The sequence below is a fragment of the Choloepus didactylus genome, chromosome 2 (genome assembly GCF_015220235.1).
Source record: "Choloepus didactylus isolate mChoDid1 chromosome 2, mChoDid1.pri, whole genome shotgun sequence".
NCBI classification, from domain to species: domain Eukaryota; kingdom Metazoa; phylum Chordata; class Mammalia; order Pilosa; family Megalonychidae; genus Choloepus; species Choloepus didactylus.
This window is the reverse complement of record NC_051308.1, coordinates 225,050,740-225,064,671: the sequence shown is the minus strand read 5'-3', so window position 1 is coordinate 225,064,671 and position 13,932 is coordinate 225,050,740. Positions and strand designations below refer to the sequence as shown.

Below are 13,932 nucleotides of genomic sequence, written 5' to 3'. Positions count from 1 at the left end.
GTCCGCACACACGTACATGCCTTCAGAGCCCACACTGCGCCGGCCTACTTCAGAGAGCGGCCCCAGTACATCCTGCCCTACATCACTGTCCAGTCCAGAGGCCGTCTGGACCCCCACTGCCTCCCAGTCCACACCCAGCCTGGGGCCTGGCCACCATCCCCCTCAGCCTCCTCTGCCTCGGCCCTTCCACAGGACCCACAAGCCCACAGACCCACTGGCTCACAGTTCATTTCTCTGCACCCTCCTCCACTCAGTCCTTCTTTCATACCTCTGCTCGTGGCACCCATTCTGTCTGGGCTGCCCATGCTCCCTTCTGCCCTAGATCTGCCTAACCCACATCAGAGTCCACCTCTCTAGAACAGACTTCTGGAAGCGGTGGAGAAGGGCCTGGAGGTGCTCCGGGAGCATAGAGGGGGACAAGCCTGGAAGAGTCTGGGTGGGCTCCATGGAGGCGATGAGTTTGATGTGAGCCAGGCAGAAGAGGGAGTTCTGTTGGGCTGGCTTTGATGTCAGACAGACCCTGGCATGAATCTGGGCTTGGCCACTTACTAGCTGCATGACCTTGGCCAAGTCACTTCCCTTCTCAGAGCCTAAGTTTCCCCATACATAAAGTAAGGATAATAATAACAGTAACACCTATAACATGGTTAAGTATAGAGTTTTTACGATATGCTTGCAAAGGAACCAACACAGTGCCTGGCATACATCAAGTCAGCAATACACGCGTCTCCCTTTCCTTCGTCCCTTTCTCCTCTTAAATATTAGTTCCAGCACCTCTGTCATAAGCAAGGAGCACGCCTGAGGTCTGGGACAGCCATCGATGCTAAGGCAGGAACAAGGAGATCAGTCCTCAGAGGCAGAGCTGCACTTTGGAGTTGGTCTGCCTGAACTTGAGGCCCAGATCTGCCACGTCCTCTCTGGGTGACCCTGGGCAGGTCCTGCCCTCTCTCCGAGTCTGTTTTCTCTTCTCTACAGTGGAGGTGGCAATGCCCAGCATGTGTTGCCATCCTGAGCATTTAACAAGGTCACTGACGATTTAGCTAGAGCATCTGCAGAACGTCCCAGAAGGCTGTGCTTCTAACTAGATAGGAAGGACACAAGCCCATGGGAGGTCGGTGGCCAGGGGTGCGCTAAGGGCTGGGCCTCAGGGGCCCCAGAGCTCAGAACAGGCCTGGCAGCACCCTGGCTGTGTGGCCTGGGCAAGGCCCACCCCTTTCTGGGCCTCAGTTTCTCTGTCTGTAAACCAAGAACTGCAGTGCTGGCCTATCTCATTGGCGTATCTCCTGAGACAGCCTCTTTCCGCACGTCACCAGAATGCTGGCTCCAGGCAGACAGGTGGCTTTCGCTCTCTTGTTCGCAGCTGAATCCTCATGGCTCAGAACAGTGTTGGCATGCAGTAGAGGCTCAGTAAGTGTCCACTGCATGCCTCAGCAGCACCATCTTGTACCACCCACCACCCACGCCCCCCGCTTCACATACCCCCACTGAGCCCCAGACCTGGGCACTGGGAATGTGAGCATCAGGGAAATCAGCCCTGTCTCTCTAGGGAAGCTCCCTGTGGACCATGCCGCAGGCCACCAGCATTTCTTGAGCACCTGCTGTATGCACGGCTCTGCCCGACCCAGGCAGGCCCTTGCTCCACTGCCTGACAGGACAGGACCAGGGAGGACAGTGACAGACACAGCGATGTGGGAAGAGGAACAGAGACGAAGGGTGGCTGGCTGGGCCGGGGCCGGACAGGGGCAGGCCCACCCCAGGCTGGAGCCCCGGGCTGAGGGAGGCCCAGCCCCCTGCCCTGAGAGGGTGGGACTGCCCCTTTCTCTTTCTTTCTTTGCAAAAAATTAAAAATAAAGTTTACTCCCCTAAATCTAAAAGCAAGTGTTTAAAGGTTTGGAAAACACACAGTAACCAAAACAATCAAAAAATAAAAGGCTCCCTGCCATAATTGTACCAGGTACCTTAACTGCTGCAGACATTTGCATGTGTTTCCTTCCAGTCTTTTCCCTGAGGTTGCCTCTTTCTCAGAGGGGGCTTTCTTTCCACTTGGGAAGGGGTGTGGCTGCTCTACAGGAAATGTGGGGGAACCAGGCTCTCCCCAGGGACCCGACACCCCTAACACGGGGCTCCTCACTCTAACCATCCGGGACCTGCTGCCGTGCCCTGTTATATGTGGGTCCTCAGAGCTGTGGGTGGGGCCTCGCCAGGCCTGGCCCCTTACCCCTGTTTCCTCCACGGGGTGGGGCAGAGCTTAGGCTCTGCCTGAGCATTGGGGGCAGTGCCTAGGGCTGTGGGGAATTGGCCCTTGGCCGCCAGGCACCCAGGTGAGTTGGGTCTGGGGACAGGGGCATGACCAAAATGGACCTTCCTTTTCCCCCTCACCTCATTTCCTATTGCTCTCTTTTCCACTTGGACTCTCCGAGTTTTCGTTTCCCTCAATACCTCCTGCCTCCTCCACACCCAGCCACTTTTCTCCTCTTCACAAAGGTGAGCAGATCAGGTGGATTCATGGATGCTAAGGTGTGCGTGACTAGGAGGGGCCTGCATTTAAAAAAGCCAGGTGGGCAGCGTTTTGTCCCCTTTGCCTGAGTGCTCGTGGTGGGATTTCAGTCACCGGTTGTCGTGTCACTCAATGAGGGATGCTTTTGGGGGGAAGAGGGGTTGGGGTGCTGACTTTGGTCACCCTGCAAATCATAACTTAAAGACTTTTGCCCTTTCCACCCACACAGAAGTCTGAACCTTTTGCCAAAAACACTTTTCCCAGACATGAAAAAAAACCCAAAGAGGAACTTAAACCTTCTCACTGCCTGTGCCGATTGGACGCTGTGCTCCGGCTCTCACCAGCAAACATTGCAAAGAAAAAGCCAGACAGCGATGGGGGAAGTGAGGGGAGAAGCTGGAAACCTCTCAGGCTGGCCAGTCATTGGTTGGTTGTTGGTTCATTCATTCACTCACTCACTCATTCATTCATTCATTCATTCATTCATCCTTTCTTCCTTTCCTATATCAGTTTAGCAAGAAGTGCTGACCACTTCCTTTCTGGGAGGCCCCGTGAAGATGACCCCTTTCGACATGTGTTGGTGAGGGTGTGTGAGGGCAGCGTGGGGCACCCCTGAGGCCTGGGAAGGAGAAGGGGAGAGACTAAGGAAGGTGCCCCAGAGGAAGCCACCATTAAGCTGGACCCAAAGAGGAGAAAGTCTCTCTCCTTTTCCATCCTGCTCCCAAAGGTCAGAGGTGCCTTGTGCAGAGGCGGAGGAGGAACATTAAATAGCAATTATTTCCGATATTATGGAGGACTTGCCTCTGTGCTCAGCCCTCTGCTGAGCATGTGATATACATTATCTCATATAAATCCACTCAGAAAGCCTTGATGTGGGGGCTGTCAGTTCTCCCCATTTTACAGACCAGAAAACTGAGGGCAGAGAGGCGAAGCTCTTGGCCCAAGGCCACACAGTAAGGAAGTGGGGGGGGCCCGGCCCCAGCCTGGGCTCATAACCACACTTGATGTCATCTCCTCATCAAAGGGAGCCACTGACGAGGGGCCTGGAGACCCTCTACAGTCTCTCTCTGGCACTGATATCAGAGCTGGAGCAGGAGCAGAAGGGAGTGAGACATGGAAACATCTGCCAAGTGGCAAGCGATCAAACCAAAGTGCGACCAACAGGTCCACATGGATCTGGAGGTGGGCACAGACTGAGCAAGCACCCGCTGCAGACGAGGTGCCGGGTGCAGGACTTAGGGGCAGGGACAGATTTCCTCTTTGCAACCACCCTTCGTGGTCAGTGTTACCACCCCATTTTACAGAGGAGGAAACTGAGACACAAAGAGGTTAATTAGCCTGGTAGCCAGGTCACACAGCTACAAAACAACTTAAGCCCTGGTTTGACTTCTAAGCTTTGTGCAAGGTGGTGGTGGGTCCCTGGGTATTCGAGAAACATCAGGTTTCCTGCTACTGGATTTGCGCTTTCACAAGCCCACACTCCTCTCTGGATGTCAGTTTCCCTACCTATAAAATTAGGAGGTGGCACTCTGCCTCCCAGCACCAACGTCCTTGAGTTGGCTTACTCTCCTTATTCATTTTCCTTCTCAATGTGTGGCCTGAGCCTCACTCCCAGCCCACTTCTCTGTGTCGGGGGCTTCCCCCAGTATATGGTTCCCAGGGGGGCTCCCTTTTACTTCCACCAAATAAGGCAGGCACTGAGGAGGGAATGCTCACTGGGTCAGAGCTCCTGGTGGCTGCAGGTGGCTGTGGGTGACTCCTCCTGGTAGAGGGGCCCAGCCTGGGTGACGGATTTGAGGAAGGGTCTGCAGAAGAGGTTTCCTCAGGAGACAGGAGGGAGAGTTGGTGCCTGAGCTGCCCCCAAGTTCCCGAGCCCCAGGCCCCGGGGCCCCGGTCTCAGCTTCCCCACCTATCGAGGACTCTGGACTGGCTGAGCAGCAAGATTGGGGTCAGCAGACACTGCTCTCTCTCGGCCTCTCAGAGCCTTCTGGAAGGTCAGATTTGCAGGCCCTGCCATGCAGGGACATCCATCTCCCCACTCGTCTCCCCTCGGTACTCCACCCCCCACCAGGTGACCGAGCCTCAGCTTTGATGCGGCCACCTCAGGGCTGAGGAGTCAATGGGCCCTCTGTGTGGCCACCGGAGCCGCTAGGGGCCGACGGCTGTAGTGGGCACGGGGGAGGCCTGGACACACAGTCCCACTGTGTGGGGCCGGCTCAGGCTCGCCTAGACCCTGTGGGCAGTGGGGGGCTCACAGGAATGCCCTGCCAGCCTTGGGGCGTTCTGGACAGGCGGGGTGGTCTGGGGAGGTGGGTGTGTGCAGGGCAGCTTTGGGAGCCGCCATCTATGGGGCCCTGCAGACGAGGCGCCAGCCAAGCGCCATGGTGGGCACGAGGTGGCTGGTGGCCAGTTCGCTCACGTCTTGGGCCTGGGAGCCACTGGGGGGACCTCCCTGGACACAGCCACTTTGGGTGACCACCTGTCTCAGCTTGCCCAGAACTGAGGGGTTTCCCTCAATTCGTGACTTTCAATGCTAACACCAGGAGGGTCCCCTGTTGTCAGCCATCACTGGGACCTTAGGAAAGGACACAGGGTCTCCTGCCCACTACTGCCCACTCTGTTCTCAGCAGCTTCTGCCCTGGTCCAGTGACCTCGGAGTCAGACCATCCCAACTAGACGTGTCCAGGGCCATATTGTCCACCGCCCGCCTCCATGTGGGTCTGCCTCATCCCTGAGCTTCGTTTTCTGTTTCTCCTCAGCATCTTCAGGGCTAGAGCCGCTGGCCAACAACCCAGCCCCTGCGACGAGAACCCTGGCCGGACAGTGAAGGCCCAGCACAGGCTAACGGCTTTTCCACGTCATCCTCCAGCGCCCCTGCCCCACCCTGAGCCCTCCAGCCACACTGTGGGGCCCCCAGAACCCTCTCATCCTTCCATACCATTCCAGACTATTCTCTCTGGCTGGGACGTCCTTTCCCCTTCTCCACCACTCCTCATCCTGCAAGACGCAGCTTGCACGTTGTTCCTCTAGGGAGCCACTCTCTCCTCCCCAAAGCTGGGCCAGGGCTCCTCCTTGAGCTCCCCAGCCCTGTGTTCTTTCCCCGTCACAACACTCCTCATACCCTAGTGTGTTTTTCCATGTACCCGTCTCTTTTCCCAGACTGTGGGTGCCTCAAGGGCGAGATCCTGACCCAGTCACCCTTGTACCCTGAGCTCCCAGTGCAAGGCCAGGCTCACAGTAGGAAAAAGAACGACAGCATTTGTTGAGTCCTTACTCTGTGCCAGGCACTCTGCTGAGGGCTTTGCGTGAATCAGCTCATTTAGTTCTCTCCACAGATGAGGAAATAGAGGCACAGAGAGGTGGAGTAGCTTGTCCCAGGCCACACAGTTAGTAAATAGCAGTCAGGATTTGGACTCGGACAGTCTGACTCCAGAGCCCAAGCTTGAATCTCGGCACTCAATTCCTTGATAAACTTTTGTGGAATCAGTGAAATTACATGAAATTACATGAAAACTTTTGCCTCCCCAGGGTACCCTTAAATCCTGCATGTGGCAGTTTGGGCCACATGGCCTCCCCCCCCTGGAGAGGCACCCACCCTCGGTGTCAGTGGAGGAGAGAGATTTTGTCAGTGGGGATGTGGTTTAGGGGTGCAGAGAAGGGCCTCGTGGGGCAGATTCAGTGGAGCTGTGGATGGGCCCTTGGGGATCCTCCAGGTCATTGTCTGTGTTTGCCAAATGGGGAAACTGAGGCCCAGAGAGCAGAAAGGACTTGCTCATAGTCACACAAAATGTGTGAGTCACAGCTAGTAGTTCTCAGCTTCCCCACATGTGAAGCAGAGGGAATGTCGTCCTTGTCCTCCTGGGAGAATCCCAGGGAGAAGAATGGAGATTGGTTGAGTGCACAGGAGCTTGTGGGAGCCTCCTTTGCCCTCTAGTGCCCTCCATGATTCAGTGCCTGAGATTCCACCGTCAGTGTGCCAGCTCTTTGGGTTAGGCACTGCCCATTTCTCTTCTCCTCCTCACCCTCTGCTCCAGGGTGGGAATCTAGTACTGCTCTACCCTCTTCCCAAACCTCCTTTCTCCATAGTGAACTGAGGGAGGTTCTGGTCCCCTGGCTCAAAATGAATGCCCTTGGCTCTTTTAAGTGTGAGAAACCAGGAGGGGAGGTGGCGGGTGGCAGGAGTTGGAACGCTAGGAACCAGAGGTCAGACTCTTCAGGGGACTGAGGCCTCTGTCCTGTGCCTCTAAGTGGCCCCGGGGAAGGCCCTGCTTCTCTACTGAATGCAGATGCCTGGAGGCAGGGGGATGAACCAGCCTGTCCTGCCCGAGAAAACAAGAGAAGTCCCTTGGTTTACAGGGAGAGTTTAGGCAGCAGGGGCTCGGTGTTAAGGCTGGTGACCCACACTTAGGGTGGGGTGGGGGGAAAGAGAGATGGCTGTCCTGGGGGTTGGGCCTCCACGAGGGGCTTTGAATCCTTTTACTGATAATATGGCAACCCAGAGAGGTTAAGTGACTCTCATGGAGTCACACAGCACTTGCTCCCAGCCATTGGTCCCCAAGCTTGGCTGGACTGTGTCAGAATCACTTGGGGGATTTTCAAAACTACATTTACCCAGGGCCCACCCCAAAAGGTTCCAATTCCACAGTCTGAGGTGGGAATCGGGGATCCAGGAGTTTGAAAGCTCTCCGTGTGTGTTGGAAGTGTGTGATGTCCTGAGACTCACGGAAACTCCGTCACACCTTGCTGAGGGATGGGTGTGGGACAGCATCTGAAAGACGCAGTAAAGAGGAAGAGGAGGAGGAGGAAGAAGGGAGACCTATCTGGGTCCTTTTGTTAAACCCACAACCAATAGAACAACCCAGGAAAACTCTGAGAGGAGAGCACTGTAGACTGGGGTTCTTAATTTGCAGAGAATTCAGGGGGTCTGTCAACTCGGATGGGGAAAAAATGACATCTTTCCTTTCACTAACCTCAAACTGAAACTTAGCATCTTCTCCCACAGTGATTTATCACCAATGGAAATCATTCCACAGACATTTTTCGGTATCATTACAGTTGTCGTGGATTATCTTGAGATATTATTTATACTTATCACTGTTTCACCATGACGTAGTTTTTAGACCCACTGCGAAGTCTTGTTATTCAATGTGTTCCCCAAGAAGCACCCCGTTCACTATATCACCAACTTGCTTTTTATAGTTTGATAACTATATTTCAATAGATGTGGTTTCCTTTGTAGTCCTTTGGACTTCGTTTTATGCATTTAAAAATATGATGCTGAGAAGGAATCTGTAGGCTTCATGAGATTCCAGAAGGATCCATGGCACAAAACAGGCTAAGGACCCTGCGTGGGGCAGTGGGAGTTGGAGCACTGCAGAGAGGACCCTGAGGTTGGATTTCTTGGCAACTGGAGCCCCGTGGGCCTGGGGGACAGAATTCAGGGGACGGAGCTCTGGGGTGGGAAGGCCTTAAGCGGAGCATGGGGAATAGAGCAGGGCAGGAGGGAGGAGGTTCTCAGTGTCGACAGAACTTCTCCTGGCTGCTGGGAAAGCTCTCTCACCCCAGGCCCTAGGCCCCGAGGTCCCTCCACGGACCTGGCCTACAAGACACATTCTACGTCGCTGTTGACCAGGGACCAGCCCACTCTGCCCCGCGGCCCCCTGCCTCTGGGGCCTCTTGTCCCTGGGCATCAAGAGCCTGTCCTCGGAGGGCTGTCTCCCAAAGTTCCTTTGTCTTAAACCCTACATTTCTCCATCTTGCTCTCAGAGGGAGAAATACAGATTACAAAGACTCAGCAAATGGTTTTTATAAACTCTTATTTTCTTGCCACAGAACTGCCTTTAATTAGCTCCGACTACAAAGGGAACGGCGTTATAATCACAGCAGCTTGAAGGAAGGCCGCCTCAGCTCTCAGCCCCTGGACCCTGGGTTGCAGCTTGTCACCAGCCCCAGCCCCTTGTCTCCCCTTATCCTGTCCCCATTTGCAGCCTGCCTGGCCTGCCCCACCCTGGGAAAGAGGAATGAACCCCACTCTCAGACAAGCCCTTGCAGAAACTTTTGGACCACAAGCCCCCAAATGTGCCCGGGTCCCTGCCCAGTCCAAGGACTGGCTCTGAATTGCTCCACTGGCCAGCAGTGGGGAAGGCAGACAGGCAGACAGGCAGATGGACAGGACAGACAGACTGGCTTCTAAGTCTCAGCTGACCACCTCGGCCGAGAAAAGGCGGCACCACTGTCCCCAAATCCTGTAGTTCTAGACCCCCCTCAGCCCCTCTTTTCTGGAGGAGAACTGGTCCCTGTGTACAGACCCCAGCCCACAGTCTCAGCCCACCCCAGCCTCAGATGACCAGAATGTCACAGCCAGAGGGTCCTTTGTTAGGGGCACAACAAAGTTAAGTAACTTGCCCAAGGCCACTCAGCAGGGTAGGCCTGGAGCTGGGACACAAACTCAGGGACTCCGGCTCCCAATCTCAGGTGCCCCAGACCCACCTGGGCTCCCGCTGGGAGGAGGAAGGCAGCAGAGGGTTGGTGATCTGAGGCTGGGCCCATTGGCCCTCAGGGCCAGACCCAGGCAGGAGCAGTCTCCCCTCAGGATCCAGTCTCAATCAGAGGCTCCAGGTGGGGGATCCCCTAATCCTGCCCCAGAGGAGGGACCCAATGCAGTGTTCTGGTTCTCTCCTGGCTCTCTCCAGACCATGAATAGAGGCCAGCGCTGCCCAGAAGCCCTTTCTTCTTTCCTGTGTCCGGGTCCACAAACTTTACTGAGGCCTGCTTTCCCCAGGCGGGTCCAGCTCCAGTGCAGCCCAGTGCTGCACAAATTCTCAACAAAAGCCTGTAGGTGCCTTCCCCTCCCTCTGCTTCCCTTACCGCAGGGACTTCACAGAAAACGTGGGGGATGGTCCTCAGGAAGATCTCCAGATCCTAAAGTGCACTGTGTTCCCCGCCTGCCTCCCACGGTCCTCTCTGAAGCTGGCCTGGCTCCGAGAGAACCGAGTGTCACCCAGAGCAGAGGGTCTGAGCTTCCTGGGTGGGCTACGGCCTGCAGGGCCCGGGAGCCCCATTAGTGAGGCGGGGGGCCGCCAGTTCCAGGGATACCCCCCATCCTCTCCGTGCCAGGACCCTCTGGCCTTTGAGGTCTAGAGGTCTTGCGGAATTCATCACTCCTGCCGCTAACTGTCCCCACCCGCTGGGGATAAAAGTCCCACAAAGAGGTCCCACCGCAGGAGACCACGGAGGCCACCAATCCCTCTTTCCCCCTCAGGCTGTCAGAGGCCAGTGGATCTAGGGAGCTGGGCCATGCTCTAGGAAGCGGCCAGGGCGGCCGGTGGAGGGACGTGGTCCGTGGTCCGTGGCCTCGCCACAGCAACCCACCCGAGAGGCTGGCCCGGGGCTGTGGGCAGTCGGTACTCACCACGGATGAAGGCCGGTGCGTAGGTCGGGAAGGACTCGAAGATGCTGTTCGATGCCATGCCCTGCTCTGAGGAAGGCGAGAACGCAGCCCTTCGGGGGCTTGGGTTGGGGTTGACTTGGTTGGCTGTTGTTTTATTTTCTCCTAGCTACTTTTGAAAATAATAGCCGTGTGGTGGGGTGTCCTTTTTTTGTGTGTTTTTTGTTTTGTTTTGCTTCTTTTTCCCCCCTACTGCTATGAGAAAGAAAAAAGGAAAGAACGCAAGAGTGATGTGTGTGTATGTGTGTGTGTGTATGTGTGTGTGTGTGTGTGTGTGTGAGTGAGAGAAAAAAAAATCCCCAAGGAAAGTAAGTTTCTGTTTGTACCCAAGAATTTGGATTCCCAGTCCCACAGGAATGTCTAGCCACAAATTTTCAACAGAAGCGTACGCAGAGTGTATCATTAGATGGCGGGAAGGGGCCTTCAGCAGCCAGGGCGGAGGGGCAGTGGGAGTGGAGCCGGGCTGGGCACCAGCGCCAAGGGGAATGAATGAATGAATGAGGCTTACCCCTCCACAGAGCCCGGGCTCCAGTGGGTACGAGGGTGGCCAGGGGGTGGGGAGGACAGGGAGCCAACCAGCTCCTGCTCAGAGCCCCGGGGGCGGCCGAGAGCCTGGCCCTGTGGTTCTGTGGTTGAGGGACCAGGGCTTCGCCGTGTCAACCCAACCTCAGCTCACAGGATGCAAGAAGCCAGCTCGCGGCCTTGGCCCATTGGCTGGGTCATGGTCACCTGGGCCATGACGTCATGGCCTCGTAGAAGATCTTTTGAAAAAAAAAAAAAGAGAGAGAAAGCGAGGCCTTTTTTTTTTTTTTTTAAATTTGTGGGACTGGCCTCAGCACGCGGCCCGAGAAGCAGAACTGAAAGCAGTTGGAGCGGGGGCGGCCAGGGTGGTGGTTTGGATCCTGTGTGGGAGACTCCTTAATTAAGGCCAGCACTGGCCTGGGCAGGCTGGGAGCCCTGCAGGCCCCTCACTGGGCGCTGGGAGCCCAGATCCACCAGCAGGCTGAGGGCTCCCCTCCACATCCCCTGCGTGCCTGGGCTGCAGCTGACACCCAGCCATTGTCCACCACCACTGTTGCTGGGACAGGCATTCACATGTGTGGCCGGGTGGCACTTCAGGGGGATTTTATGGGAGTTGGGATTAAGTACAAATGGGAAACATATGACGCAGCTTCACCAGCACTTGTGCCCTGCCTTGGCTGCCCACCGAGAAAGGCCTGGCTTCAAGGCCCTTTGGCTCACTGTGCCATCCCACACACACCCTGGGGGTGGAAAGTGCCAGGCTTTCCTGCCTCTGGGCCTTTGCTCACACTGGTCCCCCTGCCTGGAGTGCCCTTGTCAGCTCCTTTTTTAAACCTTTGTGCCTCAGAGGATTCAAGGCTCAGATGGACTCAAAAGTAGAAAAGAATCAGGTGATTCAGTCCTACACTTCTGTCTTCCCAGAAACTAGGCAGGCACGGGGCAGGCCGGCAGCCTTTACCGTTTCCCTGGGGAGCTCTACTCCCCATTTCACAGGCCAGACCACGGAGGCCCAGGGTGTTGAAGCCGATGTGTCCAGGGCCACGCAGCGTTTCAGAGAGGGGCTAGAACTGGAGCCTCTGACTCACCAGCCGGGGCTGCACCTGTGATGCCAAAGTGCCCGTCAGCACCCTTTCAGCTAAGTCCTCAGGCCTCAGAAAGTCCCTCTGCAGCCTGATCACTGCCTGCTGGCCTCTCCCAGGGAGTCCAAACTTGGGGCTGGGTCCCAGCACCGACTTTGGATGCCCGGTGCTCTCTGTAGGCCACCACGGAGCAGGAGGGGCTTCCAGGAGGAGGAAACCCATGTCCAAGGCCACACAGCAACTCCTTTCTGCCCCACAGCCACACTGGGTCACCTGGGAGCAGGATGCTCAGAAAACGCAGCTGTCTGCGTCTCATCGGGAACCTCATGGAGGTTCAGTCTTCTAGCCCTGAACGGTGAGTTTATTGTGCGCGCGTGGAGATGGTGGGGGCTCCAATTTAACTGGGGAAGAAGCAGGATAATGGTGAAAGCCATACGGGCTCTGGAGTCAGATGGACTTGGGTTCCTGTCCCGGCTCAACCAACTCTGAGCTGGGAGACCTCAGGGCAAGTCATTTCCCTTCTCTGGGCCTCAGTTTCCTTTCCTGTAAAATGGGGATAACACCTTCCTCAAGAGGGACGGGCACCGTAAACAATGGTTTCCTTGGCTGAGTCTTGGTGACGCAGTTTGGGCTCCGTTATGAGTAAGCTCAGAGAAGAAGCATCACAGTCACAGGGAAGCAGACTTGCCCCTCACAGACCCATCAGCTGGCCCAGCCTGGGCAGAGTCATGGGAGGTCAGTGTCACAGGGAGAGCCTGTCTAGGCACCTTGGTCTCCTGGATAAATTCGGAGTGTTTTAAAGTTGTGAAATAGATCAGAGGATGGCACAACTGGGAAGACCCCCATTTAATTGAAGTGGAAAGTGAGGCCCCCAGCAGGGCAGAGATTCATCCAAGCTCACTCAGTGAGTCAGTGGAACCCAGGCCCCCCGATTCCCAGCCCAGGAGTTGTTTCCACTCTGCTGACGCCGCCTCCAGTTTCTTACACACCACCCCATGTGGTTTGCTGTTTTTTCCATGTGTAAGAGTGGGCCCCCTACAACCAGACTTGGTCACCGTGAGGGACTCTCCCTCCTCACATCCCCTCCCCAGGGAGCTGGGTCCAGGCCTGAGAACATGAGGGAGCCCAAGAGGCCACGTGAAGCCCTGGAGTACATCTGGGCAGCGGGTGGGCCAGTGCAGTCTCAGGGCAACGTAACAAATGTTTATACTGAGTGTCAGTCTTGGTCCTTGTCCTCAGGGACTTATAATCTCCATATGCCTCCTCATAAGCATGTGCTGGAATGTGAAAGAAGCCCTGAAGGCTGCCTGTGGAAGCAAAAGGAACATGGTAGCTGGAACCAGCCTGACCTGAAGCCTGCTTCTTATGAGCTGTGAGATTGTAGGCAAGAGGCTTTAGCCTACTGATGATCAGTTTTCTTGCCCGTGAAATGGGGCCAATTGGAGTACCCACCTCCCGGAATTGTAAAGAGGATTAAATGAGAAAATAATTGTCAGCATGCCTGGCACAGGAAGGGGCTGGGCTCCCCTTTAACTTCCGACCGAGCATTCCCATGGCATGCAGTGAGCAGTCAGGGTTCCTTGTGTTTTCCGTTTAAAAAAATATCCAATACTAACTAAGCCTGGTTAACCAAAACCTTTGATTGAAGAAAGGAATCACAAAAAATAGTTCTCTATGTTCCTTAAATGTTTTATTTTAACTTTAAACTTACAGATGTGCATTAAATAGCCTTTCTCTTATTCTTCTGGCTTCGGTCACCCCAGAAGGCCTTGTCTATAATTCCCAGTTTTGGTTTTTCTTTAAAGTGGAACATGAATATTGAGTGCTTATGAAATGATCAGCATGCAGCATCATCTAGATTTTACTATTTTTCTCAGTCTTTTACAATGTCCCACCCACACCTAATTCAATTTACTTTTTTAGTAACTGGACTTCACCAAGTTTTTCCTAAGTATTTAACTTAGTTTTCATTAAAATAGAGACTACTGTCTTGCATGTGTCATCGATAACACAGCATCGCCATCAGCCTGGGTACAAGCAGGAAAACAGAGGCCTCTCTGCATGTTGGAAGCCGAGGGAGGTTAATTCGGGGAGTTGGCAACATGGGGGGTTGAAAACCTGAGAACCAAACAGATGGTGAGGAGTCCCAAGTTGAGCCTCCGCGGGAAGCTGCTACCACCCTTTGGGCAGGAGGGAGGAAGGGAGAGGCGGTGTTGCTAGGCCCTGGGGTCGGGGCCACCCAGCAGAAAACAAGCTCAGTGGGCCAGGCTGGCATTTGGTGGAGCCACTGGAGGAGGCCCAGCCACTGCAGAGATGTCACTCGCTAGAAAGAACGAAGGCGAGAAAGAGCCGGGCTTCTCCTTTTCTTCCATCCTTTAGTCTCTTCC

The 13,932-nt window shown here is 55.1% G+C and overlaps 1 protein-coding gene across 1 annotated transcript in view; it reads right to left on the bottom strand.

Annotated features, from left to right (window-relative positions):
* The window catches only part of RUNX3 (RUNX family transcription factor 3), a 59,451-nt gene extending 49,416 nt beyond the window's left edge, over positions 1–10,035 (bottom strand). Inside the window, exon 1 of the mRNA XM_037828138.1 lies at positions 9,909–10,035. Coding sequence (XP_037684066.1) covers positions 9,909–9,966 — 58 coding nt within the window. The 5' untranslated portion in view covers positions 9,967–10,035. The remainder of the gene's footprint in view (positions 1–9,908) is intronic.
* Between the last annotated feature and the right edge of the window lie 3,897 nt (positions 10,036–13,932).